The 27,507-nt window shown below is 40.5% G+C and overlaps 1 protein-coding gene across 3 annotated transcripts in view; it reads left to right on the forward strand.

The window, feature by feature from the left end:
* The window catches only part of fut8b (fucosyltransferase 8b (alpha (1,6) fucosyltransferase)), an 85,458-nt gene extending 60,607 nt beyond the window's left edge, over nt 1-24,851 (forward strand). For all 3 annotated transcript variants that reach the window (XM_075459444.1, XM_075459443.1, XM_075459446.1), the window contains exons 5-10: nt 777-891; nt 6,778-7,015; nt 13,911-14,157; nt 21,665-21,841; nt 21,928-22,078; nt 23,113-24,851. In XM_075459444.1, the coding sequence (XP_075315559.1) occupies nt 777-891; nt 6,778-7,015; nt 13,911-14,157; nt 21,665-21,841; nt 21,928-22,078; nt 23,113-23,451 (1,267 nt within the window). In that variant the 3' untranslated portion in view covers nt 23,452-24,851. The remainder of the gene's footprint in view (nt 1-776; nt 892-6,777; nt 7,016-13,910; nt 14,158-21,664; nt 21,842-21,927; nt 22,079-23,112) is intronic.
* Nucleotides 24,852-27,507: the final 2,656 nt, after the last annotated feature.

The following is a 27,507-nucleotide window of genomic DNA, read 5'->3' on the forward strand; positions in this document are numbered from 1 at the left end:
TTTACCACACTGTCAAAACCGATAGAATTGTTGGCCAATGGCTAAACCCACTATTCCTTCTCGGCATTTTCAGTTCAGCCTTAAAACATTACAGAACCTGAGTAAAATGGTTTGCAAACGGGCATGATCGCTCCAGCCAGCAGCTCCATTCAGCTTCTTTCTCTAGGTAAATGGGTCTTATCAATGTGACGTCCAATACACCAACCCAAAAAGCTTTGTTAAGAAATAATCAGCTAAACAGAATAACACAAAGCAAGATGAAAAATGGTTGTATTTAGCTGCAGTGTTGAAGCAATCTCTGCATCTCTGTTGCCATTGCTGTCAAATAATGCTCTGTGTTTTCATTTCCTTTTTCAGCTTTTTGCACAGAGCAAACTGAGTACCAACTAACTTTATGTATTTTCACTGACTTTCACAAATTCCTCAAATGATGTAAAGCTGTTCATGCAGCCTCACAATGTTCTTCCTGCATCTGGTGCCTAGCAACTAGCATCTTTCTCCTCTTCTTTTAGTTGCTTCTTTGATTCAGTTTCCAGATATGTAATTTACTGTATGCAATCTATCATTTTCTTTTAATTTTTCTTAGACACACACAATTTGATAATTTGGGTTTTAAATTGAACTCAAGGCTCGTAGTCCAGAGTGATCTACAAACCGATGGACAGCGTCACTGTGTCTGTCTCCATGTTTTATATACAGTCTCTGTTGGGGATTAGAATTCACATTATTTAATGTGAACTTAAATGAGGTTTTGAAATGTGTGTTTATGTCCCTAGGTCCATCATGACAGACTTGTACTACCTCAGCCAAGCAGACGGAGTTGGTGAATGGAGAGTGAAGGAGGCTAAAGACCTGTCGGATCTGGTCCAGAACAGAATCACCTACCTACAGGTATCTAAAGGCACACTTTCTGCATTCTCACCCACACAAATACATTTAGATATACCTACGCTGAGAGCATTCATCCGAGTGTTTCCCTCACTGGGATAATTGTGCATATGCATACTTAAGAACATCTTTCACACCTGCTTGTCTCATTTGCACCAACCGCAACTGTCAGTACCAGTTTCCATAAGGAGCAGGTGAGGGGAATGATAGCAGCCGTTTTCAGCAGTCAAATCTGACAAGCAGGATTCTTGTTATTTGTCAGTGGTTTAGTGTCAAACACGCACACATGCGGCAAAACACACAGACAAGCGCAGAGCCACAAAATGACAGACCTGCAGACACACTTGTGCAGATATGCAAAATATGTCTATGCGGTAGAAAGACAAAAACTCACATGCTCACTGAGGCTTAGACAGAGGCACGTTTGCTTACAGCGCCCCCCCCCCCCACGCACACACACACACACACACACACACACACACACACACACACAACCTGACATGCAGGACACATCCACTCACCCCAGCCGCCCCGCCCCCCCTCCCTGACTCTGTTGCTGCTCGGGTCTCTTGTGGGGCCGCGTGGTGCGGCAGCGGGCCCTGCAGCATTAATGAGCCAGTGTATTTGATGAAGAGGACCCAGTCAGTCTGGCTGGGCGGAGACAGCACCACTAACAGCTGCTGTCACCACCGCTGAGGGATCACACCGCTCTACCAGCTGCCATCACTAATTCATCAAACACACACACACAGTCGTGCACAGATGGATTCATCCGCACCTACACAAGTTACTGCTGCACAAAAACATCCGAGTTCAGTCGCAAGATTGGTGTACATTCTTGTGTGTAAAGAGATGCCTGTATGTATGTGTGTGTGTGTGTGTGTGTGTGTGTGTGTGTGTCTGTATATATATTTCTATGTTACACATACTCATACGTACTCATAGATGCACACAGAGACAGACAAACTCCTCCCTTCTGTCCTGCCGTCTCTGCCACCCACACCACTTTCTCCCTTCATTCCTGGTTTAACCAACTTCATCTTGACGTCTGCTCCATCTGTCCACTCACAACATTTGGTAACCATGGTTCGTTCAGACAGAACTCTCTTAGACAAGCTTTTAATCTATTTTTAAGCTATGAGCCTAAGTATAATGGTAAAAAAAAAAAATTGATAGTGAGCAAGATTCCGTTTTTGATCTTTGGCGGTTTAGCTCAGAATTTATTAGAGATTACGAATCAACGTAAGAAATATATGTGGTATTTGAAAGTTTTAATCCTGCAGTAATATTTTTTGTGTTTTTAAATCAAGAATAGATCACATGACTTACCCCTTGTTTCTACTTTGAATGACTGTGATGGGGTTTTGTTCTATCCCTTGTCTGGTTTGATTTCACACTGATGCTCTCAGAAGTGGGGGGGATTTTCTGCTTTAAATCCCCTTTTAGTCCTTAAACTCTTGTAGGTGGTTTCCACACCTTGTCCTCTCTGGTACTTTATTTGAAATAAGTGATTTGTCACCTCATATCATTTCTTTTCTTTTATAGTTCAGGGCCATTGGTCTCCCATGACCTCTGTTAAATCATTAAGAAAAATAGATAACCAATTAAAAGTATTAACAACAGCTTCTGACTGAAGCACAAATTAATTTTTTCCTCAACATTACAGGCAACATTAAAGCCTGTTTGGCTTGTTTGAATTACCAAGGAGGAACAGAAACAGGTTAACAAAGACCTCTTTTTTTTTTTTTTTTTTCCCCCCCCCGCTTATTAGGTACAACAGATAAGTGAAAAGGACTATTGGCTGGTGGGGAGTTTCAGCTCTTTAAGCTGGTTGTTGAGACATTGACTCTTTGAATGTCATTGAGGTGACTGGCCATTATCCACTATGAGTTGTTTTCCTACCTGACCAACATGTGAGATGTTTTGGCTCCATGATTCAGGTAAAAGTGGTTGTGAAAGGCCGTGGAGAGGAGAGTCAAGGCTCCATTGTATGTGTGAGGCAGGTGATAACAGCATCACCTCATAAGCCGTAGGGTAAAAAATTAAACCATCTTAGATAATTAAGAAAAAAGTCCAGTTGGTTTCCGTTTAAGCACGAAGGATTGCCCTGACCTGGAAGACAAAATCTCCGCTAGCAGCACCAAGACAGCCACCTTCTCTGGGTCCAAACTAATTTAAGACTGAGGTGTGAAGTGGAAAATTGTCTGAGCTCAAGCATCAAAATCTGAGATTCGTTTTGGAAATAATGCACTCTGCATCGTCCAATCTGTCAAGGAGAGGAACCAGTTTGAAAGCTGGTACCTTTCATGGCATGTGAATTCATTAGTACACATGGCATGTGTAACCTGGGAAGGTAATATTGTAGCAGGAATACGTATGCCGGTTTTGGAGCAACACATGCTGCCATCCAAAAACATGGGCCTGGCTTATTTTAACAAGAGATTGTGATTTCAAGCCTAAATCACATTTTACAAGTAAAACAGCTGTGTTTTACTGTCATGGGACTACATGTGACAAACCTGGCTCTAGATCCAGTCTTTCGTGGTTGTCGCGGCCACTGTGGTTTTGGGTAGGTGGGGGTTATTTGTTTAAATTTGTGCTGCTATATGTCACTACAGCCTACACGGAAGATTTGCATTTAATTTGAAGCTGCAAGTTATATGTTAACCAGTGAGTCATGACTGGGGGCTAAACTGCCACCCACTGAAAATATATGGTACATTGTAAAATTGAAAGGAAACAGGGGCAGGGTCTGCTGAAATGTTATACTAAGCAAAGATTAGGTGATGCAACACAGTGGAAAGCGTCTGTCACAACATTTTTAAAATGCGTTGCTGGCATCAAATCAACAAATAGATTTACCCCCCCAAAAAATATTCCGTTTAAACTTTTGACCTTTGCACTGTTTTGACATAAATACAGGGTTTAAATGGCAACTCGTGAAATGAAATGTTTTTTATGAACACGTTGCACACCATCCCAACACTTTTCGAAGCAGAGCAGTACTTTTTGTGTCAAAGGAGTTGTTTATGTCATGTTCACTCGACTCACCTTCACAGGGATTTGTTGCATCCTTCATTGTTTTTACTGCCACTGTTAGATTTTGTGGCCACAGCAGATTGATTTTCACATTGCAAAAAGCTTAAAAAACTTACTACACATGTCCAAGCAGCTGCCAGTCAAAATTTGCAACCATGGATAATGAACATAATGGAGCATTTTGTGGTTCAGTTAACACATCTTTAAACTTTTTAATCCTAATTGTCATGACGTTCCATTAATTCCAGTAATTTGTTTTTACTCATAGTATGTTTTAAGTACTTGAAGCAGCAAGGACAACAAATGTGTACTTAACACACAAAATGTACAATGAAAGCCTGCATTGTATCACACAAATTATTCTGAAGGCCTTGTGGCACAATGTTGATACTTGTATCCAATGTTTACTTAAATGCCTTCCTCGTCCCTGTCAGTGCTTGATTTATCCTGTTCTGCTAATACCTTTTCTGTATCTACACGATTTGAATTGCATACAGGAAAGCAGACTCCACTAGTAACAACTCACTACATAGAAGGCAAAAACAAAACAAACACATTTTGAATTGCTCTTCCTGCAAAAAATACAGATAATAAAGGAAAAAAAAGAAAGATGGAAGGATCTCGATAGGATGTTATCTTGAAAATATTTGAAGTTTTCTGAAGGTGCAGCGCACTAAAGCTAGTGATGAAGTTATTATTATTGCTATTTTATTGATGACTCTCTTAAAATGTGATGCAGTTGCTATTGTGAAGCACTTTGGTCAGCTGAGGTTGTTTTAATGTGCTATATAAATAAATTTTGAATTTGAATTTAGTGTGGATATTAATGCTCATGCAGATGAAACAGTCTCTGAATGAAATGCTTTCACACCTTCAAGTGTTAAATCTCACTGTGCTCTACAGGTGGTGTTTTAGCATCCATGAGGAAAATGCAAAACCTGTAATGTGTACAGCCGAACTACCCACAGGGTAGCAGAATAGAAAAAATGCCTTCCGATGTACTGGAGTCTCACTTTAAACATCTTTCAGTGAGTGGATATAGGTAGATAATTACCTGATGTTATTCTTCTGTCAGATTCAGTTGTTCTAAGACATACTTTCTAAATCAACAACATCGCTGTGGCCTCTCTGGACTGAATCATTCTGCAACTGCCCTTGTGTTTCACATTCAAAAAGAACAACATTTAAACAGGCACTTAACCTACAGTAAGTACATAGCAGTACTGAGTGGCTGGCTGGGCACGCATCTGGCACCATTATCCTTGAACTATGTTTCATTCCAGCGAAACCATTAGCCACCCGGGATCCAATGGTAGCCTTCTCTCAACATGACTTGTGCCATATAATAATCTCATGGAGATAGAGTGACAGGGGTCTTTACTCAGACAACAAGCTTCGTGGAGGTCCTTTGCGTTGCCACTGTAGATTATTAGTGAGTTATCGTACACATGTGGGGTGAAGTGGCAGCCTGTAACTCAGAGGGATATCTTTGCAGCTCATTCTGTCACCTCAGTGGCTGTGGTACTCTGTTCATGTTATTGAACAGTAGTGGTTTTTCTCCTCCTCTCACTGCCCTCTGTCATCTTTTTTTCATTGCATCTTCAGTTTTTTTTTTGTGTCCTCTCATTGCTTTTCCTCTTCGCTTCACTCTCCTTTCCTCTTCCTCCTCCCTTTATTCCACTTCTTCTCCTGCTGGTGCATGATAGGCAGTGTTAGCCGGTGGGTGTCGGGCGGCCTGATTACTGTGAACCATCCACAGCTGCAGCAGCCTAATGAGGAAAACACTCCCATCAGCCAGTAATTGCTGTTTAGGAAGCTGGTTGGCACAAGCGTTGCAGAGTCGCTCAGATCGGCTGCAGAGCGGATCACAGCCCGCCCGGCATCTCATCGGCAACACAGCATGTGTCACTCTGTTTGTTTCCACCTTTCCTTTTTTTTTTTTTTAAAGTGGAAAAGAGAAAAAAAAGGGTATCCTTCCCCTTTAGAGTGTGTGATGTTGAGGCTAAATTTCAAGTTAAGGAACAAGAGAGTATTGAAAAGATGGAGAGCAGAAAGCAGAAGAGGGGGTATGAGGAAACAAAGAGTGGTGATAGATATGAAGCTGTGAGAGTGGGGGAATGAGAGAAAATATTGAGAAAGAGATTAGGAAAAAGAAAAGAAAAAGCATTGAAAAGTGAACGAATAATAGAACGCAAGAGCAACAAAAGAGATTAAAAAGGATGAACTGTTAAAGGGTAGAACTGGCAGAGTTCTGTATTTTTCTTAGTGTTAACAAATTCGAGGAATAGAACATACCCAAGTATGAGTCAGTCCATCTGTTTATGTCGGTGGCATTCAGTCCCTTTTTAAAGGGCGCAGTAATTTCCCAAACCAGCTGGGAAAGAGCACGCTCATTTTTATCAAGTATCACCCAAACAGGAGCCAACTGTGTATTTACTGAGCACTACGCTCCACTGAATGTTGATATGCACAAGTGTGAATGCATTTGATTGAAAATGATCTACAGAAAACGGCAGGACTCATTTACATGGTCCTAATGGTGTTAAAACAACAACAATGCTGGGTCTTTTAGTATCCAAACGATGAAATGAAAGAGATGAAAAAATGAGCTGGAACAAACCCTGAAAGAACATCACAGAGAAGGAAGTGGGGAAGAAATGACAGGTAGAGAGAGGAAAAGGAAACTGGGAAAAAAAAATGTGACCAGGCAACATAAAATTAATGTTGATCGTGAGTCAAAATAATATCAGCCATGTGTTATTACAAGTCGGTGAGCAGGTCTCCGAGAGATACACAGTGAAAGTCAAGCAATAAAAAAAATGTTGAAACATTCTTTCCTCCTCCTCCTAGAACCCCCCAGACTGCAGTAAGGCGAGAAAGCTGGTGTGTAACATCAATAAGGGCTGTGGTTATGGCTGCCAGCTCCACCACGTCGTCTACTGCTTCATGATCGCTTACGGGACTGAGCGTACGCTCATCTTGGAGTCTCACAACTGGCGCTATGCCCCCGGCGGCTGGGAGACCGTCTTTCTGCCCGTCAGTAATACCTGCACTGACCGCTCTGGGGCCTCCACTGGACACTGGTCAGGTGAGTTCATGGAAATGAATGGACTTACTTTGGGCTCCATTCAATTTAGCCTTGATACTGCCAACAATGGTTGAGATCAGTTACTTAATAATCAAATAACCCTCACAGCTTTTAGCATATCCCATTCAAAATTGGGCTCCACGGGCCTCTCCTTTGTGCTGCCTCAGCACATTCAAAGAGCGAATTCCCTGTCTGAGCAGGACTGCAATTTCAGTTAAAGCATTTGGGCTGCCAATTGGCAGTTACTTTTCATAGATTTCCTTGCCAAAAAAATGTGTGTGACTTTTCTATAAGCATACCACTTAACTTTTTTCACTATGGGGCTGTTTATACTTTCAGTGTGTGACAGCAGCTGTTGCGTACATGTGTATTTCGACGCATATTTAGCTGAAGGAAATTTCAGCATTTCCAGCAGATTTATCGGCTCTTGGTTTTGCTTTTATTTCTCTATTGTAGCCCCAGGCTGTGGTGTAGATTGACTGAAGAGCATCCTGTTTTCACATTTTCTTGCAACGTAAACATTTTCTTGGCAAAAGTTTATTTTGGCATCAATATTTAATGTTGTGTTGAATGTGAAACTGTGCTTTTTCCAGGCACACTAGTACTTTTGCAAGTTTCTTTATACATTTTACACAACCAGCCAACAATATAGGTCGAGTATTTAGTCTCACTGTAAATATCTACTCTCCCCAACAAGAAAACTGGGACTGTGCTTCCAAAGATTGTAAATAGCAATGCAAGTTCTGAGCTGTAATAGTATCTTAAACAAAACTTCCTGGCTCATATTTCACATTTTCACCATTACCTGTAGTAGCACACGTATACCAGCATAACCAGGTGGTATTTGTCAAAGGGTATTTCTGTCTTAAGGAGGGCTAGACCGATCTAGACAATCTGGCCAACTATTCCCATGTTAAGGAATCATGTTCTTCCACTAAAAAGGCATACCGCCGGAGCAGAGCTGACATCAGTCGCAGGTGTTCAAGACGCAAAGCTCTTCAAGCTGCTTAAGTGCTCTATGTGCAGGTGTAGTTTTGGAGCTGCAATTTCTAGTGACATATCCCAAATATAAAAGACAGTGTCCACTCAATTGATGATAAAACCACCGCTTTAAACACCTCGCTTTGATTTTAACATCAGGTTAACGGCTAAACCTAAAGGTTTTCATAATTCAGCTCCTTAAAGGTGTGTAATATCAGATTATGCCTCAATGTGTAAATGAGAGAAATTTGTTTTTCCTTATATCTCCTTTAAGGACTCTTTAAGTCATTTTTTTTAAATGCAGAAACATTACAAATTTTAAAGCATGACAAGGAGATGTGATAAATGTGCAACATGCCTCAGTCACAGAGGTTGTAAATGAATATGTGTGCATGCTCAGTTGTGTGCACAGCAGAGAGATGTTTTCCCTGCTTTCGGATGTGTTGGGTGACCCGGACAGAAGCTGGGAGTTCACCAGCGATCAGCCACATTTTTTTCATTTTCTCCAGTTTGTGACACACCATATTGCAAACTCACGTTGAAATAGGCAATGTCATAAAATTAGTAGGCTCATGTTATATCAATTTCACAGTGCGATTTTTAATTAAGCTCTTTCTACAATGTGTTTTTCTTGCCATTATTCATTATTGCTCATTTTTGGCTAATCTGTGTCCTTGTGGGAATCTTGTGAATTTTGTGAGTTGGCTAACCAGAAGGTCAGGGTTTCAGGAGCTATCATCCTTTATACCACCTTAACACGCCTCAAAACTTATTGTCAGCTACTACACTGAGTGACTTTACATTTTGTATAGATACTTATTATGGTCATTTTCTACCTGTTCTTGTCAAGGACTTTGAGTATTTGAGTTCAGGTTATGACTTTGTCTTTTGGTTTCCGTCTCCTGTCTTGTTCAGATTCACACGGTACTTGCCTTGTTTCCTGATTAATTTTGTAGAATCTCTTCTATAGTTATATTTCCTGTCCTTGTTGTTCACTTGGTCTTAATTTACTGATTGCTACACACCTGTCTTGCATTTGTCATAGTCCCCCAATAGTGGTTGCTTCCCCTCTTGTCAGTTCTGCTTCTGTGTTTGATTAAGCTCAGTGTTTAGCCCCTGGTTTCCCTGCTCCGGCAGCACTTTTTGTTATGGTTCAGTAAAACTTCTAGTTCCGGCACCTGCCTGGCTCCCACCTGTTTGGTCCTGCTTTGGGGCCCTTCGCATCCACTCAACATGTCTGAGGAAAATCAGTCCTAAATTGTTTGTTTTGGGATCACTTATTGCAGTCTGGTGACTGTGGTGGTTAGAAGTAAATGGGTCTCCCCGATGATAGAAAAGGAAGCAGAATCCCTTTTGAATGAATCAAAACTGTGATTTTTAATGGATGTTTCTACTGCATATGTTTGTTTGCCTTTAGTGAGCTGGCAAAACAGAAGCACTTTAAGATCGAGATCAGTTATTCCCTCGAGGTTTTACTGTAACCTCCCCCCTTCAATCACTTTCTCTATCTTACCTTTTCTGTTCTCATCGCTGCATTCCTTTCAGCTCTGCATTTTTCTCCTATTGCTTCATTTGACATGTGCTCTCCTGGGCTCTCTCTTCTTATCTCCTGCACTCCGACTGCCTTCCCTCAATTATTTTCTTGCCTTTCATGTGTCCTTTTCCGCTATTTGATGTGTTTTTCTGGTCTTGTGTGTTTAAAAGCTGCCTCCCATAGATCCATATGTGTCGGTTTGGCTGCTCACACCCAACAGAAGCCCCTCCCCTCCTCAGGCCCTTTAGCATTCTGAATGGTTTTCCTTATCATAACCCACGGTTAGCAGGAGGAGTAGTTTTTCATAATCAAGCCAGCTAAACTCGATGGGCATATCTAATTTAAGCCTTTTGAATACTTGGCTGTGCCAGTGGTCAAGCCTGCTGTGTGTACAGTGCAAGCAAGCACAGTCCTTGGAGCACTAGACCACAAAGGAATGCTAAAACCTCGGATTAATACATTTACAACTGAATATCTTACTAATTAAGTGTAATGTTTGCCCATAGTGAATATTGATTGCTTGCAGAGGTGCAAATGCAAGTCTCTAAATTCCTGGATGGAATGGAGCTCTGCACCTTTAGGACACTATTATGTTGTGATTTTCAGATTTTGTTTCTCCCAAACTCCTCCTTGTGCTGTATAATTTCGTGACAAACACAGATTGTTTGCGCTCGTACAGAGACGCACTCGAATCTCCTTCGCTGGATCATTTCTTTCTATTGTTTGTGTTTACATGGAAAATTGACTTTTCTGATACTTAATACAACAGACTCAATAAAATCCAATTTCCTCATATATCTTAACACGGGTAGCCCACTTTCTGTTAAGTGTTTCTGCTGGGATGTGAGACATTTATAGACCAAGAGAAGATGCATAGCATATGCATCTGTGACTGGGTATTTCTGTCAGGGAAACATACTGCTTGGGGGGGAAACATCAAAGATAGCGATGGAGTCATTATGGGACCTGCTGATTTTCTTCCCTCAAATGTGAAATGGAAAAACATTACACAAAATCCACAATGATACAATCATAGCACACAGACTATGCCTCTGTGATTTGTTTCTCTGCAGAGGTAAAATGGTAGGAGTCTAAAGAATAGAAACTGAAATAATTGAGAATATAAAACAATTTGTGGGAAAATTAAAATATACATATAATGGGGTCTGGAAATACTTATACTGACAAAGGTTTTGTTTAAAAAAAAAAGTAGCAGCTACTGTAGGCAGGTGGGTACACACAACCAGCTTAGAGAGAGGGTTTAGGAATTACAGCTGTTTTTATGTACATGGAGAGAGAAAGATGTTTTTAATGGGATGAAATATAACTGGGCATATTTATTCAGCTTTAAAGGGAGTAATTATATTTAACTTTTTGTCAATGATTCTTTTCAAGAAAATTCTTTTCCTTTTTTTGTTTAATCTTTTTGGCAATGTACAATCTGCTCTCCTTACTCTTGAGGTCTTTGGGGGGGGGGGGGGGGGGGTTGTGCCTGCCATGAACTCTCTGTATTTGCCCCTACAAACTTGCCTCATTATGGTGGACGTGGATAAGGCTACTTCCTGGAGAGTTTTCCTAACTTGGCTGGATGTTGTAAAGTGCTTCTTCTTCACTGTGTAGAGGAACTTGTGATCATCTTGTCATATTCTTTTTCTCTTGATGATTTCACCAGTGCATTCCTCTTTTCCTCAGATTGTGCTAAGCTGTTGATTTGGCCTCTCCTAATGTTGATCGCAGGTTGTGGGTTCACAGCAACAGCTTTCTAAGAAAAACATCACTACTGTGCATGATTTACTTGATGAAGAAATAGCTGAGGGATAACCCACAACCCACAATTTTCTCCTTCACACAAAATAGTGAGCTACAAATCCAAATCTGATTCCATTAGATAATATTCTCATTAAGTAATGTGAGTGATGATGGGAACTGACCCTCTTTATCCCAGGTTTTCAACATGTCTATTTATGTCATGTTTTTTTTTTTTTTTTTTGACACAGGAGACCAAAGTCAAAAGTGGTTTCAGTTCGAAACCATAACCGCAAGTCTGAGCAGACATTCTCACCACTTTTTAGAACTTGCCTAGTTTTAAACCTCAGTGCTCATGACAACTTTCTGACAGAAGTGTAAAGGAAATGAGCTTTGATACCCAGCCCTACTGTCTAAAAGTTACTTTTGTGTTTAATTGACAGCAGCCATTAGAACCTTTGTAGGTTTGCTCTAACGGAATAAATTTGAACAAAAGACAAAGGAGAAAGCAGTATTTTTGTGGAACAATGGCCAGCTGATCAAAGAGCTAATTTGCCAAAGAGCTTCTCTTTAGAGATATTTTGGCCTTATATTTAAGTCTGAGAGCAACAGGAGAAACACAAAGTCCCCTTCCATGTAAAGACAGACCTTCAAGTTCATTAACTCCCTCTCAAATGTATTATGAATGGGGAGACTCTCTATTTTGTCTGTACGGTGTCAGTCTTGGTTCTCCAGTTCATACTCTCTTATGAAACGTTCAATTGGCCCAGTAAAGATCATAGACTTAAATACGATACAGGAATTCTGTGTCAGTGCAGACGCATATGTTAAAAAGGGATGTTACATACAGGAAATTTATGCACAGGCTTTGGAGTTGAGCAACATTAACATTTTGAGGAGCTTTGTGCTCTAATTAGGTAGCAGTGGGATGAAGACATGCTGCAAATCTGTACATTTGTGCCAAGAAGTGCCGGCCTCAAAATATGCCCATTCCCCCTTATGTGAATGATGCCAGTGCTGTTATATAAGCAAAGACAGGCCTGGGAATACTTTTTTCTGTTCAATATTTAATGCTTTTACCAATTTATATTCAGTTCATGCTCCGGCATATACACACACAAATTTAAGCCTCGGTTTCCGTCCTTGTTTTTAAAATGTTTTTTCTCTATGTTAAAGGCCATCTTTAATGACTCATTATGCCATTTATTTGTAAGTGTCTTATAAAGTCTGTGTTTGTAGTTGTATTAGGGTCTCCCTGTGGCACTTGTAACCAAAAACCACTTTAGTCTGACACAGAACAGGCCGCAAACTTGTTATTGACGGAAATCAAGGGTCTTTAACCACACAAACACACACAAGACTCCACTCAGGGTTTAAGACTGAAAGAGAGTGAAGGTCGTGTTTGCCAGGCATATCCCCTTCTGGTAAAATGTGATTAGCTGGAACTCTTTGTGTGTGCTTGAGAGTGTGAATGCATATTTCTTTTTATTGTTGTTCTTATTGGATCCACATTAGTTATCACTGTCAGACCACCTTTTTTCCTTCTGTTCAGAGGATCCTGTACATGTGCATGTTTGCATGCTTGTGCATGCAGTCCCGTTTGGCTCACACGTGCAGGTGTGCGTTAGCTGCATGTAAGTCTTTGTGTGCAGATAATTTGGGGAGGCCTGGCAGGGCATGGGAGCGTTCTGCTGTCCAAAGGGGTGACCTTCATAATCAGCTTTGCTCAGTCCTCTGCTTGGGGCTTCTTCCAAGCAGGATTCAGCCCTTGGGAGGCCAGTTCCTTTCCTTACCCCTCCAGTCTAGGTCACTTCCTCAGCCCCACCCCTGGCCTTATTCTTGATAGAAAGATTTTCTTGGCCTTTCGGCAACGGCTGCCAGTCACGAAAGCTGGACTCTGGAGTTAATGTTGGAGACAAAACACGAATTCATATAACAGTCCTTGAAATGATATGTAGAATGCACAATCCATAAGAAATAAAACCACAAGGATAACGTTTTTGGGTGTGAACCTGTTCGATCATTTTAGCACTGAAGCTACTATACTAGAGATTTTGTTGGTGTCCCAACTCCAAATACTGTTTTCGCAAGTTTCACAAAATATGAAAACCAAAACTAACCCTCGGCTATTTTAACCCTCACAAAAAAAATAAAGAAAGCTCAAGTTGAAAAACATTTTCCGCTGGGTGTTATAACGTTGTGGCCGGATTTGCACTAAAACTTGCAAGAGGAAAAAGACTCAGGCTGTTGATGAATTGTAGGAGCTGTTTATCAACCGAAAATGACAAACATTTTCAGCTCCAGCCCCTCAAGTTGAGCGTTTAATTTCTTTTCTGTTTTCCAGTGTAAAAGGAACATATTTGGCTTTCAGTTTTTCAATTTGACAAAATAAAAAAAAAAACAATTTCAAGTTCATATTGGTGACTATGGGAAATTCTTATGAGCATTTTTCACAAGTTTGTCATATTATGGTGGCTGAACTACTGATAAACGATAAAAGACTATGTAGGGCAAAAAGAATAAAGGCAAAAAAAATAAAGCCAGCATGAATAAAAATGCACATAATGACTTTTTATACCCCTGCACTTGAATCTGTTGTCTCATTCTCTACCGACTTCTGTTTGGTCTTCTCAGGAGAGGCTCATGATAAGGACGTCCAAGTTGTGGAGTTGCCCATTGTGGACAGTTTGCACCCTCGGCCCCCTTACCTACCTCTGGCGATCCCCGAGGACCTGGCCCCACGCCTGCAGCGTCTGCACGGTGACCCGTCCGTCTGGTGGGTGTCCCAGTTTGTCAAATACCTGGTCCGCCCTCAGGCATGGCTAGAGAAGGAGATCCAGCAGACTACTGCCAAGCTAGGCTTCAAACATCCCATCATCGGGTAAGGATGCTCTGCTTTTTCGTTTGTGTGTGCATGGCCTCGCATTCTCCTTCTTATGTGGTTATGAATACTTAACTGATAAGGATTCTGTTTCTATCGCATTCCTCTATTATAAAGATTACTAAGTGCTTTGCTATGAAAGAAAACAGAAACGAGCAGGAAAGCAGATGTAAAGCGTTAAAGCCTTAAGGGCCCTGGTGGAAAAAAAACACTGAACTGGGTGAGGTTAATGCAAGGTAACAGCAATATTAAAAGTACCTTAATTTGATGGTAGTAGTTTTATTCTCAACCTCTATTTATCCTTGCTAAGTCTTTAGCTTTTTCATTACTTCACCGTTTACACTCATCCAGCTCATGCTCATGCAAATGGAGTGGTTTGAAGAAATTTCATCACCCTGTGCTCATCACTCAGTTCTGTTTTTTCAAAAAAGCAATTTGTTTGATAGCAGCTTGTTTTTGTTGTGATTGATCCCAGATGCTCTTGATATTGGATAGTTATATGTAAAGCAGTTGTATAGCTAAATACTAAAGGCAATTTTCCGAATCAGTAAATTCAAATTCGATAAAGAAAGAGAACCTTTATGACATCAATGAAAATAGTTGGCTGGAAGTTGTATTTTCATCTTCAATAGTACTATTTTCCCTGTGAAACAAATCCCAGGAAAAGCCTGAACACAACAATGGATTTACACTTATTTGCATTATCAAACACTGTCTTTCTCGTGAAAACCATTCAACTGTGTCACTGACTCAACTGTCATCTCCAAACTTACAAGCTGCATTACTTGTTTATTTTTAGTTGACCCAAATGCTCTTTTTCCTCTCCTCTTCTTTGACTTACATTTGCTTCATTTCAAAGCGCCTGATTGATTTTGGAGAATACTTTGCCAGATATGCATCAGTCGATCAACTGATGTCTGGAATCAGACCGCTTCTGATTTTATCACGTTTCTCTCAAGAAATTGGATGTATATCAGATTCTTTACTGATTAATTTTACACACACAAGCCGCAGAGTGGCTCACGTCATGTGCACAGTAACACTAAGATAGCTGCCATACACACTCAGCGTGGCAGTTTAAAAAAAAAAAAGGATTTTCACAGAATAGGGGTATGTTCACAGATTCAAACTTACCAGTTCCATAACATATAAGCCAAATATTCTTCTATAACAAAAAAAAGCCTCTTTCCAACCGTAGGAAGGTATTGGTAAGCTTACTTTGGTCAAAGTAAGACGCTGGATAAATAGAGCAGCTGCTAAACAAAGTGACATTTACAGCAAATTATTCGGAATAAGATTAAGTCTATGTCGTTGGTGCAGTTTGGAAAGTTGCTTAATAGTCGAAGGTAATGATTTTTCTGGGGGGGGACATTTAATTAGATTTTTCATTAAAGTCCCAATCTGTTATTTAGACTCAATCCAAAATTTGAAAAAAAAAAAAAAAGAAGCAAAACAAAAAAAAATAAATAATTTAATTCAGCCATACATCCATCTTTGCCATATTTGAACCAGAGAATGATTCTCAAGAAAGCAGAAGGATATATTTAAGGTCATATGCATGTTGAAGCATCATAATGATAATGTATTCACTTCCTATGCTTTCAATAATCCGGGGACTGCTATTTGCAGGAGCCAGGCTAGCTCAGATCTTTCAGCTTGGCCGGATTTCTCCGCGTTAGTCTGGTTCCCCGGATTAACCGCACACAGCAGAAGCTAGTTCGACGCAGCATTTAGCAATCCGTGTTAGCCCCCATTTGACCAACAGCTACCTACATGCAAATTAGCTGTACAGCCCCTGCCTGCAAGTAGTAAGGAGTGGTTGGTGCTGGTTCCTGCAAATAGTCTACAGAGCACATACAGGCTTTCTAACTTCCCCTCTCTGAGATTCTCAGTAATACAGATTCAAATCAGAAATTCTCAGCCACAGCACTGATCTGATTTGCCCATCTTTACTCCAGAGAGACCCCTCCTTTACTCAGTAATGGTACTGACCCTATTGCAAGTTAGCCAAAAAAGTTGCAGCATGTTCCTCCAGTTGTTTCTTTTTTGTACCACTCACTTTTCCAGCCTTTTGATGCCCCTGTTTCAACTTTTTTGAGGCGCGTTGCTTTCATCAAAGTTAAGAAGAGCTTTTATTTTTCACAAAATAGCTAAATGTCTCACTTTCAACATTTGATACGTTCTTTATATTCTTTTGCCAAAAAAAACTGTTTCTTACTACATCTTACGCAGTGTCCCAGCTTTATTAAAGGTGGCCTTGTGTCTTGGCTTAAACGGTGCAGATGAAGAGATAGAAGCCATCTCAAATCTGTCGTCACTAGAACTGATTGCTGCTTTTGTTCTTACTGCATAGGCTGTGCCGTCTCCGGAGAGTCTGCCTGCATCTTTTGACACTGATTTGGGAGTTCTTGTTGTCCAGTGCAGCATAATTACTCATTAATGTGAAGTGGCCAGATCCCACGAGAAGCCCCTAAGTGAGAATGCATGCTGTCGGAATATTTCTGTCCACTTTCGATAGTAGCTTTCTAAGAAACTGGTTAGACATGTCAAGGTGTTTACTCACTTGTTTACTTTCCGCTGAATCCCTGTCAGGCGCTCCGTCAACCAACATTCACGTTTTCTTCTTAACACACTCTCATGACTCATGAATAATTCTTCCCAGCAGCAATTCAAACCTGGATCAAATAATACTTTGCAGAGGATTTTTGGCTGTTGTTTTAACCCATTTATTCTGGCAGCTGAGAGTGACAGATATATATGACTATATGAAGACAATGCACACTATAGGATTAGCTGCCAGTCATGGGGAAAGTATGTGAAAGGATTTTCAGATACTTGTGCTGAGATCATCTTAAATTTCTTCAGCGTCCTATGAGTCTGACTTGGCCTGCTCAGACTTTACAGAGAAGTAGTTTGTGAAATCATCCTAGTACAGTTCCGTCGTCCCCTTCCCTCTCATATCCATATGTTCAGTCTCTGTGCCAGCTTCTTGCCCTTCATAACTTCTCTTTATCTCATCTTCTTTGCATTTTGCTGCAAGCAGTCATCACTGCTCTCTTGTTCTCTCTGTAGCTCTCCTGAGTTTCTACTTCTTTGCCTTTCGTTATCTCTGCGTCCCCCCCCTCATCGTCCTGTCCCTTTTTGACCCTCAGCAGCCCACTTTTTTTTTTTTTAGGATGGTATATATTTTGCTTGAATCCTTCTTAACTTATTCAATCCCCCTTTCTTCTCACATTCCCTCAGTTGTGCCTGTTCCTCTGTCTTCGTTTGTTCATTCAGCTCCAGGATTTTTCACATTTTTTTCACATTCTCCCTCGTGTTCCCCAGGCATACATCTGTACCCACATTTCTTTTGCTCTCAAAGTTTCCCACACATCTCTATCACTACTCTAGCACACCCGCATATATTCCACCTCTTTCTCCCTCCGTATCACAAGGCAAAGGTTTATTGAAATGAAGAGCTGCGTAGAATAAAGTTTTTATCCATTTTTCCCCCCCTTACCTTTTCAGCTCCCAATGCATCCTCTCCACTCTGCAGTGATGTTGCAACAAAGTGCCCATGTGCTCCTATCAGCATTGTGGAGGAAGGCGATACAAGTGTGCGTGGGGAAGGGTGTGGGTGTTAGGCGCAAAAGTGGGGTTGAAAGAAAGAGAGGTGGTGCAGTGAAATGGCAATCGGGTGGTGGTGGGAAAGACGGGTTGATGGAGAGAGTATCGAGAGAGATGGAAAGACGGCTTGTCCCCAGACCGCCCAACAACATCCAGACAACCCCCACACGCTCAGTCATCAGCACCATTCTCACTCTGCTGCTTCCTTTGGAACCGAGTTACAGGAAGACAGTGAGCCATAAACTAAAAAAGCAGGGATCAGCAGAGGTCCATCCAGCCACTGTTTCATGCTGTTTAACGGTGGGCCGGATATTCAGAGAGTGGAAAAGCGGGTTTGCTGCTTCTGTTGCGGATACGTGATCATAACCATGGCAATATGGCTAGCAACGGATGCATTTTATTTAGCATATCTGTTTTAATGTCTTGTGCCTGGTGTAATCTATAGTGGTAGAGCCTACACTTTTAAATTTAGAATCTTTCAAGTGTCTGTGTGTCCATTTATTTATTGATTTTTCTTTGTTTTTTAACACTTCAAAATATTCCATCACAAATGTTTGATGTAGTCGAGGCAGAAAAAGTTCTTTTTCTCCCAAAAAAGTGCTGACTTCGCAAATGTTTTGCAGACAGTTTGAGCTGAAATGACTTTTTTTGTTATTACAGCCTTGTATAATCGAGCCCATTTGGCTTCCCTCTGATCACAGATAGTCCAAGTCTAAATTCATTTATTTATTTCATTATTTATATCCCAGTTTTTGAGCTTTCTTTTTGGCTTCTTTAGAAAAAGAAAGAAAAAAGATTCAATCAAAATCAGTTAGGGATGGGTGTCTTTCATAAAAATCTTATCTTTTCACATTAAAATCATGATTTGGTTGTATCATTACAAACATTTTATAACTATAGAAATATACAATATATATATGTAAATGTACTTTATTTATACAGCCCTTTACAGACAATCCTTATTGTGTACCAAAGTGATTTGAAGCAGGTAATAAATAAAGAGAAGAATAGGTAAAAACAAATAAAATCAATAAAAGAACAGTGAAAAAAAAATAATAATAATATATATAAATATATACCCATCACCAGGTCACGGTGAGATTTAAAAAAAGAAAGAAAGGAATAGAAAAACATCCTCTTAACAACGAGGCAGTTATACTGATGCAATCCTGTTAGAAAAGTTCTCACCTGTATGTGTGCCAGATTGGCTCCAACAAAGATGAAGTGCAACGATTTTCTACATCCAGTTTAGTCATAGCAAGACTATGTGGACCCACACTTGGACACCTTTTGAAAAATGGCTTTGGTTGTGTTTCCATAACAATTGCAGCCCGACCCAATACAGGGGGATCCAGGGAGGAAGAGGTTAAAACGAAAAGCAGATAAATGAGCAGAAAAACTAAACATATCCAGCTGCCACTGTGCAGGACGTCAGGGCAAACTGTGTTAGTATGATCTGGATCATAAGAGTTACAAGACTAAACGGGTGGAACGACCTTTTAAAGGTGTTAGAATTGTATAAACTTTGCTGAGACCATCAATCCTCTTCTGGAGTTACATTGTACTCCCGAAAGCTTATTAAAACACTTTGTGTTGTCTGCTCCTTTAATTTGTCATCTATAATTATGTTTTGATGTCAAAGCACATGCTGCATAAGCAGTGATTCTATGGCTTTTGCGTATGTAATTATGAGCGTTTTTTTTTTTTTTTTTTTTTTTTTTTTCAACGATTCAAATATTAATGGCAGCTGCAGTTGAAAAGCTAAGTAATCCAGAGTTGCTGTCCTTTTCATAGACTTCTGATCAGCAGCCAGAGCCCTGAGGTCATTCTCCAACAAATAATTGATTCACTCTATATGCTATTGTCACAATTTACCAGAATCAGCACTTGCTGCGTCTAGTGTGGGTGTGTTTGATGCCTTTAATGTATGCTTTTACGCCCACCATGAGAAATGCCCTGCCTTGCCAATACTGTATGAATAGACGGGAATGAATTGAATTATTGTAGCGGCAGTGTGGGAGAGTGCAATCGGATGGGAGAGGAGACTAAGCAATGCAGTTCGTCTCTGCGGCCTCTGCTGCTCTGACAGAGAGAGAAAAGGGCAAAACAAAAAGGGTTCACAGTAACAATGAAATGCAGACATGAAAGAAGCCGGGGAGCAGGAGAGAGGGATCCCGACAAAGCCTGATGTCAAGACCTCTGTCCGATCAGACACCGAGACCGAATGAAATGCTCCAGACTTCATTTCTCCCTCTCACCTCCGTGAATAAAGGCGAGCATCCAGTCACTGAGTGATCTCGTGCCAGATTTAGAAATTAGGAACAGCTTGTTTATTCTCTTTTATTTGAGCATCTGAAGTACTTTTTCCACATCTGTCGCATTCTCACAATGGAGATGGAGGCAACCTTGAGGTTAGAGAAGCTATTTCAATCCCAAAGCAACTGATAGATTCTGAATAGACTCAAAGAGTCTGAGAAGCTGCAGTCCCTGGATGTTCCACCGGAGTTGATCCTGGGCAAACTTGATGTGCCAGGCAGGTCCAATGGTGGAACTGCAGATTGTTGAGGAAGAGAAAAACAATGCAACAATGTTCACTCACTTTTCTTTAAGAAACAGAAGGTTGAAAATATCATTTTTCCTTCTTAGATTTGGAAATTTCATTTACTCCCTAAGGCAAGAGGTCACAGTGCAGATATAGTTGCGGGGTAGATTTGTAATTTAATAATTCTTGACAAATCTTGCCTTTCTTCAGTTTGATGGATGCGTCTGTGTCAGAGGAAGAGTTCCCATTCTCATTCACCCTTTGTTCTGTTTTCAAGCTGTGCTCTTTCCTCACATGTTCAGCCGGTGACGATACTCTGTCTCTTGTCAATTCTTACTGGAAGCAACAACAATGACACTGAAAACATACAGCGTTGGGCTGGGTTTTTTTCTTCTTCTGTCCTTCCTTTTATTTGGTATTCTCTTTGTCACAGTTTGCCTTTCTATTTTTCTTTTGTTTTATTACTTTGTTTTTCCCTCCCATCATTTTTCTTTAGTTTGTTATTACATCAACAATGGGAAGATTCATTAAAGGTTTTTTTCCTTTCTTTACTGTTGTAGAGACACCGTTGTGATCAAAACATGAATTTACCATCATTTTGAAAATGTTATAGCAGCAAAACTCAGATCTGACAACAAGGGTAAAAAAAACAAAAAAACAAATGAGTGTAATTCCTTTCAAGCTGCCCCCATATGTGTGTGCATGTGTTTGTTTTCCCTCAAAAGAAAGGGCATCATTGTCGGTTGGTAGTTTCCATCATCTTATTTCCTTTCATTATCATTCATTTGTAAATCATCTGATCCTTATGGCAACAGCCCATAAAATGTCTTCTTATTAAATATAAAGACTTTGCCCTTTCAATCACTTAATCTCTCAATTAATTATTCGAATGAAAGTTGGTTTGCATCTGTGAAATGATTTGCACAATTAAGTATTAAAGCAGTTTGCACTAATCTTATCAATCTAAGGCTGCTTTCTTTTTTTATTTTTATGTAATTGTGTCAAACAAGTGTAACTATCAACATGGAGGACAGACGGTAAAGAAAGGTCTTCATATTGGAGAATATGTAAGCTGTGGATGGCTTTCCATCGGGCTCCTTTCGATGTTGAACTCATGTTTGAAGTTTTAAAAAGTGCTGTTAAACCATCCATCCAAACAGAGCAACTCAGCAATATTTTATTTAATATTTAGCTGCACCATCGTATCTCTGTTACTGCTCTCTCGAGGCTAAGAAGGCAAACCCAGAAAAGCAGATAGCAAATTGCCAGGTGAAGCGACAGAAATCTCTTCAGTGATAAAAGTTGTAAGATGCAGTACTAGTCTGTAAGCATCTGTGTCCACCCATCTGTCTGCAGAGTCCATGTGAGGAGGACAGATAAAGTGGGGACTGAGGCGGCCTTCCATCCCATAGAGGAGTACATGCTGCATGTGGAGGAACAGTTCAAGCTTCTGGCAAGACGAGTCCATGTCGACAAGAAGCGGGTTTACTTGGCCACAGACGATCCCTCCCTGCTGCAAGAAGCCAAAACCAAGTTAGTGTCCAACCGTGTGGTTGCATATGAGATTTTTAACGTGAGAACTGACTTCATTAGCTCATCTGTGTTCACATCCCTCTCAGGTATCCAGAGTATGAGTTCATCAGCGATAACTCCATCTCATGGTCGGCAGGCCTTCACAACCGCTACACTGAGAACTCGCTGCGAGGAGTCATCCTGGACATTCACTTCCTGTCCCAGACTGACTTCCTGGTCTGCACCTTCTCGTCACAGGTAAGGAGGAAGTTACCTTTTAGACCAAGCACGCTACAGGGTTTTGTTGTGGCCTCGTTCCAAACTGAAGGTTAGGATTTGGGGTGTGAAGATTACCTTTTTATAAATCAGAACCAACACAAAACCTGACTGCTATTTGTTTTCTGGTCTTTTATTCAATTAAGGGTAGATTTATTGTTTGGATGAAAGCGGGCACAATCGGCTCACTGGATTGTTTTATGTGTGCTTGCTTGTAATCAAAGAAGCAAGAAAGTGAAATGGAATTAAAAAAATTCTCCTTTTTTTTTTTTTTAACATAAATTCAGATCTATACAGCTGCTGGTTTTACAAACATAAAAGTGTCCACTTTTCCGGGGATATCAGCCACATCATTCACTGTTTTGTCATGTGATAAAAACAAGTTTTTTAAAAGGACTAACTAATAAAAAGCAAGGTGAGACTAGAAATTCCTTGAATTTGATTGTATGAAGGGCCATAGAAAACCAGATCAGTTCATCGTGGTGAAGCTGTTAAAGCTGTAAAAATCTTTTAAAGCTGTAAAAGTCACGGCTGTCAGTTGATGTTTCCACTTTGTCACGAGGCAAACCAAAATGGCTTCTGTAATCCCACTCATGTGATTGTCAACAACCTCATTGTCCTATTTTCTGTCACATGTTAGAAACAGTTAGCTCATTTATTACAGCTTTGACATTACAAAGCTTTTGTCGTCCACTCCTCTGATTATCTAAGCTTCTGAAGTCCTGTTCTATTGCGAGTTATAACATGGAGTGGAAAGGTTTCCTGCCAGTCCTAAAAATAAGATGAGCTCCTTAATTCCTGTTCACATTCTCTGCTTATTAACTCACTTGAAAGATCCAACTCGAATGAGTCACTGAGCATATTTTATCCCTCTTTTATCAGGGAAGAAATGAAACATGTATGTCTGACTGTGAGCAGCTCTTATGTTCATCTTCAGGCCTTTACAGCATTATCAAGACATTTATCAATCTCCTATATTTCTAACTAAGAAACAATCCTTGGTGTTTCTTTGTCAGGTCTGCCGCGTGGCCTATGAGATTATGCAGACGCTGCATCCAGACGCCTCCTCCTTCTTCTACTCCCTGGATGACATCTACTACTTCGGAGGTCAAAATGCCCACAATCAGATCGCCATCTACCCCCACCAGCCACGCAACAGCGAGGACATTCCCTTAGAGCCTGGTGACGTGATCGGCGTAGCCGGAAATCACTGGGACGGATACTCCAAAGGCATCAACCGCAAACTGGGCCGCACTGGCCTCTACCCTTCCTACAAGGTTAAGGAGAAAATTGAGACCGTGAAGTACCCAATGTACCCTGAGGCAGACAAACTGCTCAATGCTCAAAATAAGTAAAAAGAGGAAAAATGGGAAAAAAAGGAGTGTGGAGAAACGTACAGTCTCCGGTTCCAAGGACGGAGGCTGCTTTTGTACAGAAGATTGAAGCGCCCTCAGTGCGCTAAGCTGAGAAGAAAAGAAAAAGCCTTGACCCAGGGGTGATAGGAACGAGAATGCACTCTGTGTGTTTATGTGTGTGTGTGTGTGAATGAGTGTGTGTACGTGTGTTGGAACATGTGTGTGCACTTGTGTAAATGCCCGTGAATATGTAGGGACACGGAAGACTTGCACCCTACCACCGCTCCCCTGCCTGACGTTGTGACGTCGGGTCTGTAGAGATGTAGACGAGAACATTGATTTTTAAATTAAGCAAGAAAACAATGAAAAAAAAATATACACAACTGACCAAGCTCTCCCTCCTGAGACAGCACTGGGACTACTGTAAGACTGGCTCCGCACCCCCCGGTGTGAGCTTCAAATCAATGACTGGAGAAAAAAAAAAGACAAAAAGTGTTTTGATTATTTTTATTTAAATCTTTCCCGTGGTTTTGATTCTAATCTTGCCTTTTTGTTTTCTTTTAGTTTTTTTTTCATTTACTGAATGTACTGTACCCTCTTGTTGCCATGCTCAACACTCCTCCCCTCCTCCTCTTCTTACTGTGCTTCCTCCATCTCACCTCTTCATGTGCAATTAATTTTACAAAACCATATTGTGCTTTTATCAAGTGTTTTTAACAGTCTTAATTTTGTATGTATGGGACTTGTGCATTCTATACTGTACAGTGTGTGTGTGTGTGTGTGTGAGAGAGAGAGAGGAGGGATTTGTGTGAGCCTGTGTGTTTAAGCGGCCATGTCACTACGAGGTGCCTGGTTATTGGTGAGCAGTGCGTGTTTTTATTTCTTTCTTTCCCACTCGACTGAATAGTGTTTGTGTGGCCAGCGGGAGACTGACCGTGACAGTGGGAACTGCCCTCAGCCTACAGCACTTGGAACAAATGATGGATTCCAGTCACACCGCTGGTGACCATTTGTGAACTATGGTAAGGTTATGTGGAGTACGGTGAACTCATGGTGCACACAAACAGACACAAAAGCCGTCCTAAGGCTCACCAAAAAAAAAAAGAGAGAGAGAAAAGGAAAAAAAAAAAAATCCACTGAGATAATGTCATTTTTTGGCATCTTTGCTGTCTCTTCTGTCCATCTTGTTTGTTTGTTTGTTGTTTGTTTCTTTTTTTTTTTTTTTTACTTTGCGGTTTTGAAATAAATGAGAAAAATCTGCCTATGTTTTAAAAAAAAAAATGCTATGTCATATCAAATTCAAACTCCCCATCATGAAAGCTTTGTTTTTTTTCATAACTTATGTTCTTGGGCATTGTCTTTGATTACCACAGATCGAATAAACTCGAGAAACCAACACATTTTCCCCCCTCTAGTCTGATCCTGTTTACCATCTGGCTCCTCTGTCTCTTAACTGGCTACACCTGCTTGTACAATCAGCTACATCACAAACTGAGAATCGCAGCCGTTTCATATTTGAAGACTTCCCGAAGGGCATCCATCAATTTTTGAAGAGTGAAAGTCATTACCTGAAGTTTATCTTTTGATATTGCCATGAAAAGAAGGACCCTGCATCTTAAACTGATATGCCCAAACTTCAAAAAGTAGCAAAGGTTTGTTTAATAAATCATTCAGTGCGAGACTGAATTAATTTTCAAATCATTTCAAAGCAGAAACTCTTAAATCTGTCATATATTTACATTTCAAACTGACGAACAGATCAGTACCTTCAACAGAGACATCTCTCATTTAACTATGGCTTGTGACAGCTACATGAGATTTCTGCCCCACGTACCTAACACTTCACCCCTGTTGGGACACTATGGAGGTACGTCAGTAAGGCATCAGTGGACTTCCTGCTCTTGTCTACTGTTCCATTCCCTACTTCCTGAATTTCTCAGTCATTTATGATCTTGTTGTCTGTGCCTTGTTTATGGGCTGTCTTGTTATTCTCTTTCTCTGGGGCTTTGGGAGTTTCATTACCGATTCCTCTTTAATTTTCGTGCTGATCTGCATGCTTCATTGGACACCCATAAGGAAAGCCACGGCGCTGGCAAAAGAGATGAGCTTTCGGTGTGAGCAAGGAACAATAACAGTTTTATAGTTTTCTCACCACCCGTGCTTGGCAAAAGTGCACAACCAATTTAGCCAACGTCGACAAAGCATTCACGATGCATTTTGCACCATACAGCAGTTCATTGAACGTCTCTTTTCACCGGAAAAGAGTCCCTTGTGGGCTTTATAAATGTGAACGCTAAATGTGGGGCACTTTAATTAAAATGCAGTCGTGGCTGTCACTGTGTCCTCTTACTTTCGTTTAAGAGAGACGTTAGTTCCGTTAATTAGTCTGTTAATTGGCCTCCATTCCCAATAGAGGGAATTCTGGTCTTCAACAGGCAAGTTTCTGTCTTTGTATTTGTGGTCTAATTGATGCACCGCTTGTTAAGAGCACAGGGGCCTTTTGTGGGCCTCCCACACAAAGTTGTCTTAAAAGAGAAACTTTTTCAAGGACAAAAGGTTCCCAGAGTCTCGTTTTAAAAGGTAGGAACATGTTTTTTCTAGTCTGAATGAAATACAGAAATACAGAAAAAGAATGAAATACAGGAAAAAATGTTGTCTGCTTCCTTCTTCTCATATTTGTTATGAAGCAACCCTCGAACATTAGCAAACAACTTTTTTCTTGTTGGTGCCGTTCTGTGCAGGGTTCAGCACTGCTAAGTTGCTAATACAACCAGCGTCACTGAAAGAGTCCCTTTCAACCGCGGTGCATGTAGGCGTATTCACCACTTCATTCCGACCAATCGGTGTTCTGGATTTATTTAACATCCTTTTATATGCTCAGCTCTCATAAAACCTTTCCCTAGAAGGTTTTAAAATGTAACAACCAGGTGCTACCTACATAGGTGAAACCCCAAATTAATGAAGACCGTACACCTTTGTTTCTGAACACACATTTCTGCCACATGTTGTAATCTTATATTAACATTAGCCAATTTTAGTCAGTTTAATCTAAATTGAAATGCTTCATTTTATACCTTTGAATATTTTTATGAAAGGCTTTTCACAAAAACATCGTTGGAAATCATAGTGGAGGTGCTAAAACTTACAATATGTTGAACATTGCTATCATTGTTTTTGTATATTTTATAGCAGAAACGTTACATATTCTGCCTTTTTTCCCTGTCGAGCTGCAGTGGAGGAGTAAGTAAGAAGAAGAAGAACTTTATTTATATAGCACCTTTCATAGATAAAAATCACAAAGTGCTTTACACAGTAAAACAAAAACCACCAAGAGAAAACAAGTTCATATATGGATACAAAATAAAAGTGACATCGGGCCAATCAACTGAAAGCCTGTCTAAAAAAGAATGTCTTCAGCTGCTTCTTAAAAGAATCCACAGACTCCGCCTCACAAAGGGACACAGGCAGCTTGTTCCATAATTTTGGAGCAAAAGCCTGGAAAGACAAGTCTCCTCTAGTTTTAAAGGAAGTCCTTGGGACCATGAGGAGGTTCTGGCCTGAGGACCGAAGGGAGCGGCCGGAGCTGTAGGGACACTGCAGATCAGAGACATAGCTGGGGTCTATATCTATATCTAAATCTATACGATATTTGATCGGCAGCCAATGCAAGGAAGATAAAATTGGCGTAATATGAGTCCGTCTGCTTGATCCTGTTAAAAGTCGAGCTGCTGCATTTTGGACCATTTGAAGACGATTTAAAACAGGTTTGTTAAAACAAATAAAAAGAGAATTGCAATAATCCAAACGTGAAGAGATAAAAGCGTGAATCACAATTTCCAGGTCAGAGTTGGACAGGAATAGCCTTAACTTTGCAATATTTCTTAAATGATAAAAGCAGTTTTTTTACTAAGTGTCTAGAATGGCAGTCAAGAGACAAAGACTGACCAAACCAGACACCAAGATTCCTGATGCTCGACTGAACGGACGAGCCCAGAGAACTGCTCTGTTAGGCTGTACTTCAGCACTGTAGTGTTTTGAATAAATGCTACCATCAGC

This window comes from Odontesthes bonariensis, chromosome 24, assembly GCF_027942865.1.
Source record: "Odontesthes bonariensis isolate fOdoBon6 chromosome 24, fOdoBon6.hap1, whole genome shotgun sequence".
NCBI classification, from domain to species: Eukaryota; Metazoa; Chordata; class Actinopteri; order Atheriniformes; family Atherinopsidae; genus Odontesthes; species Odontesthes bonariensis.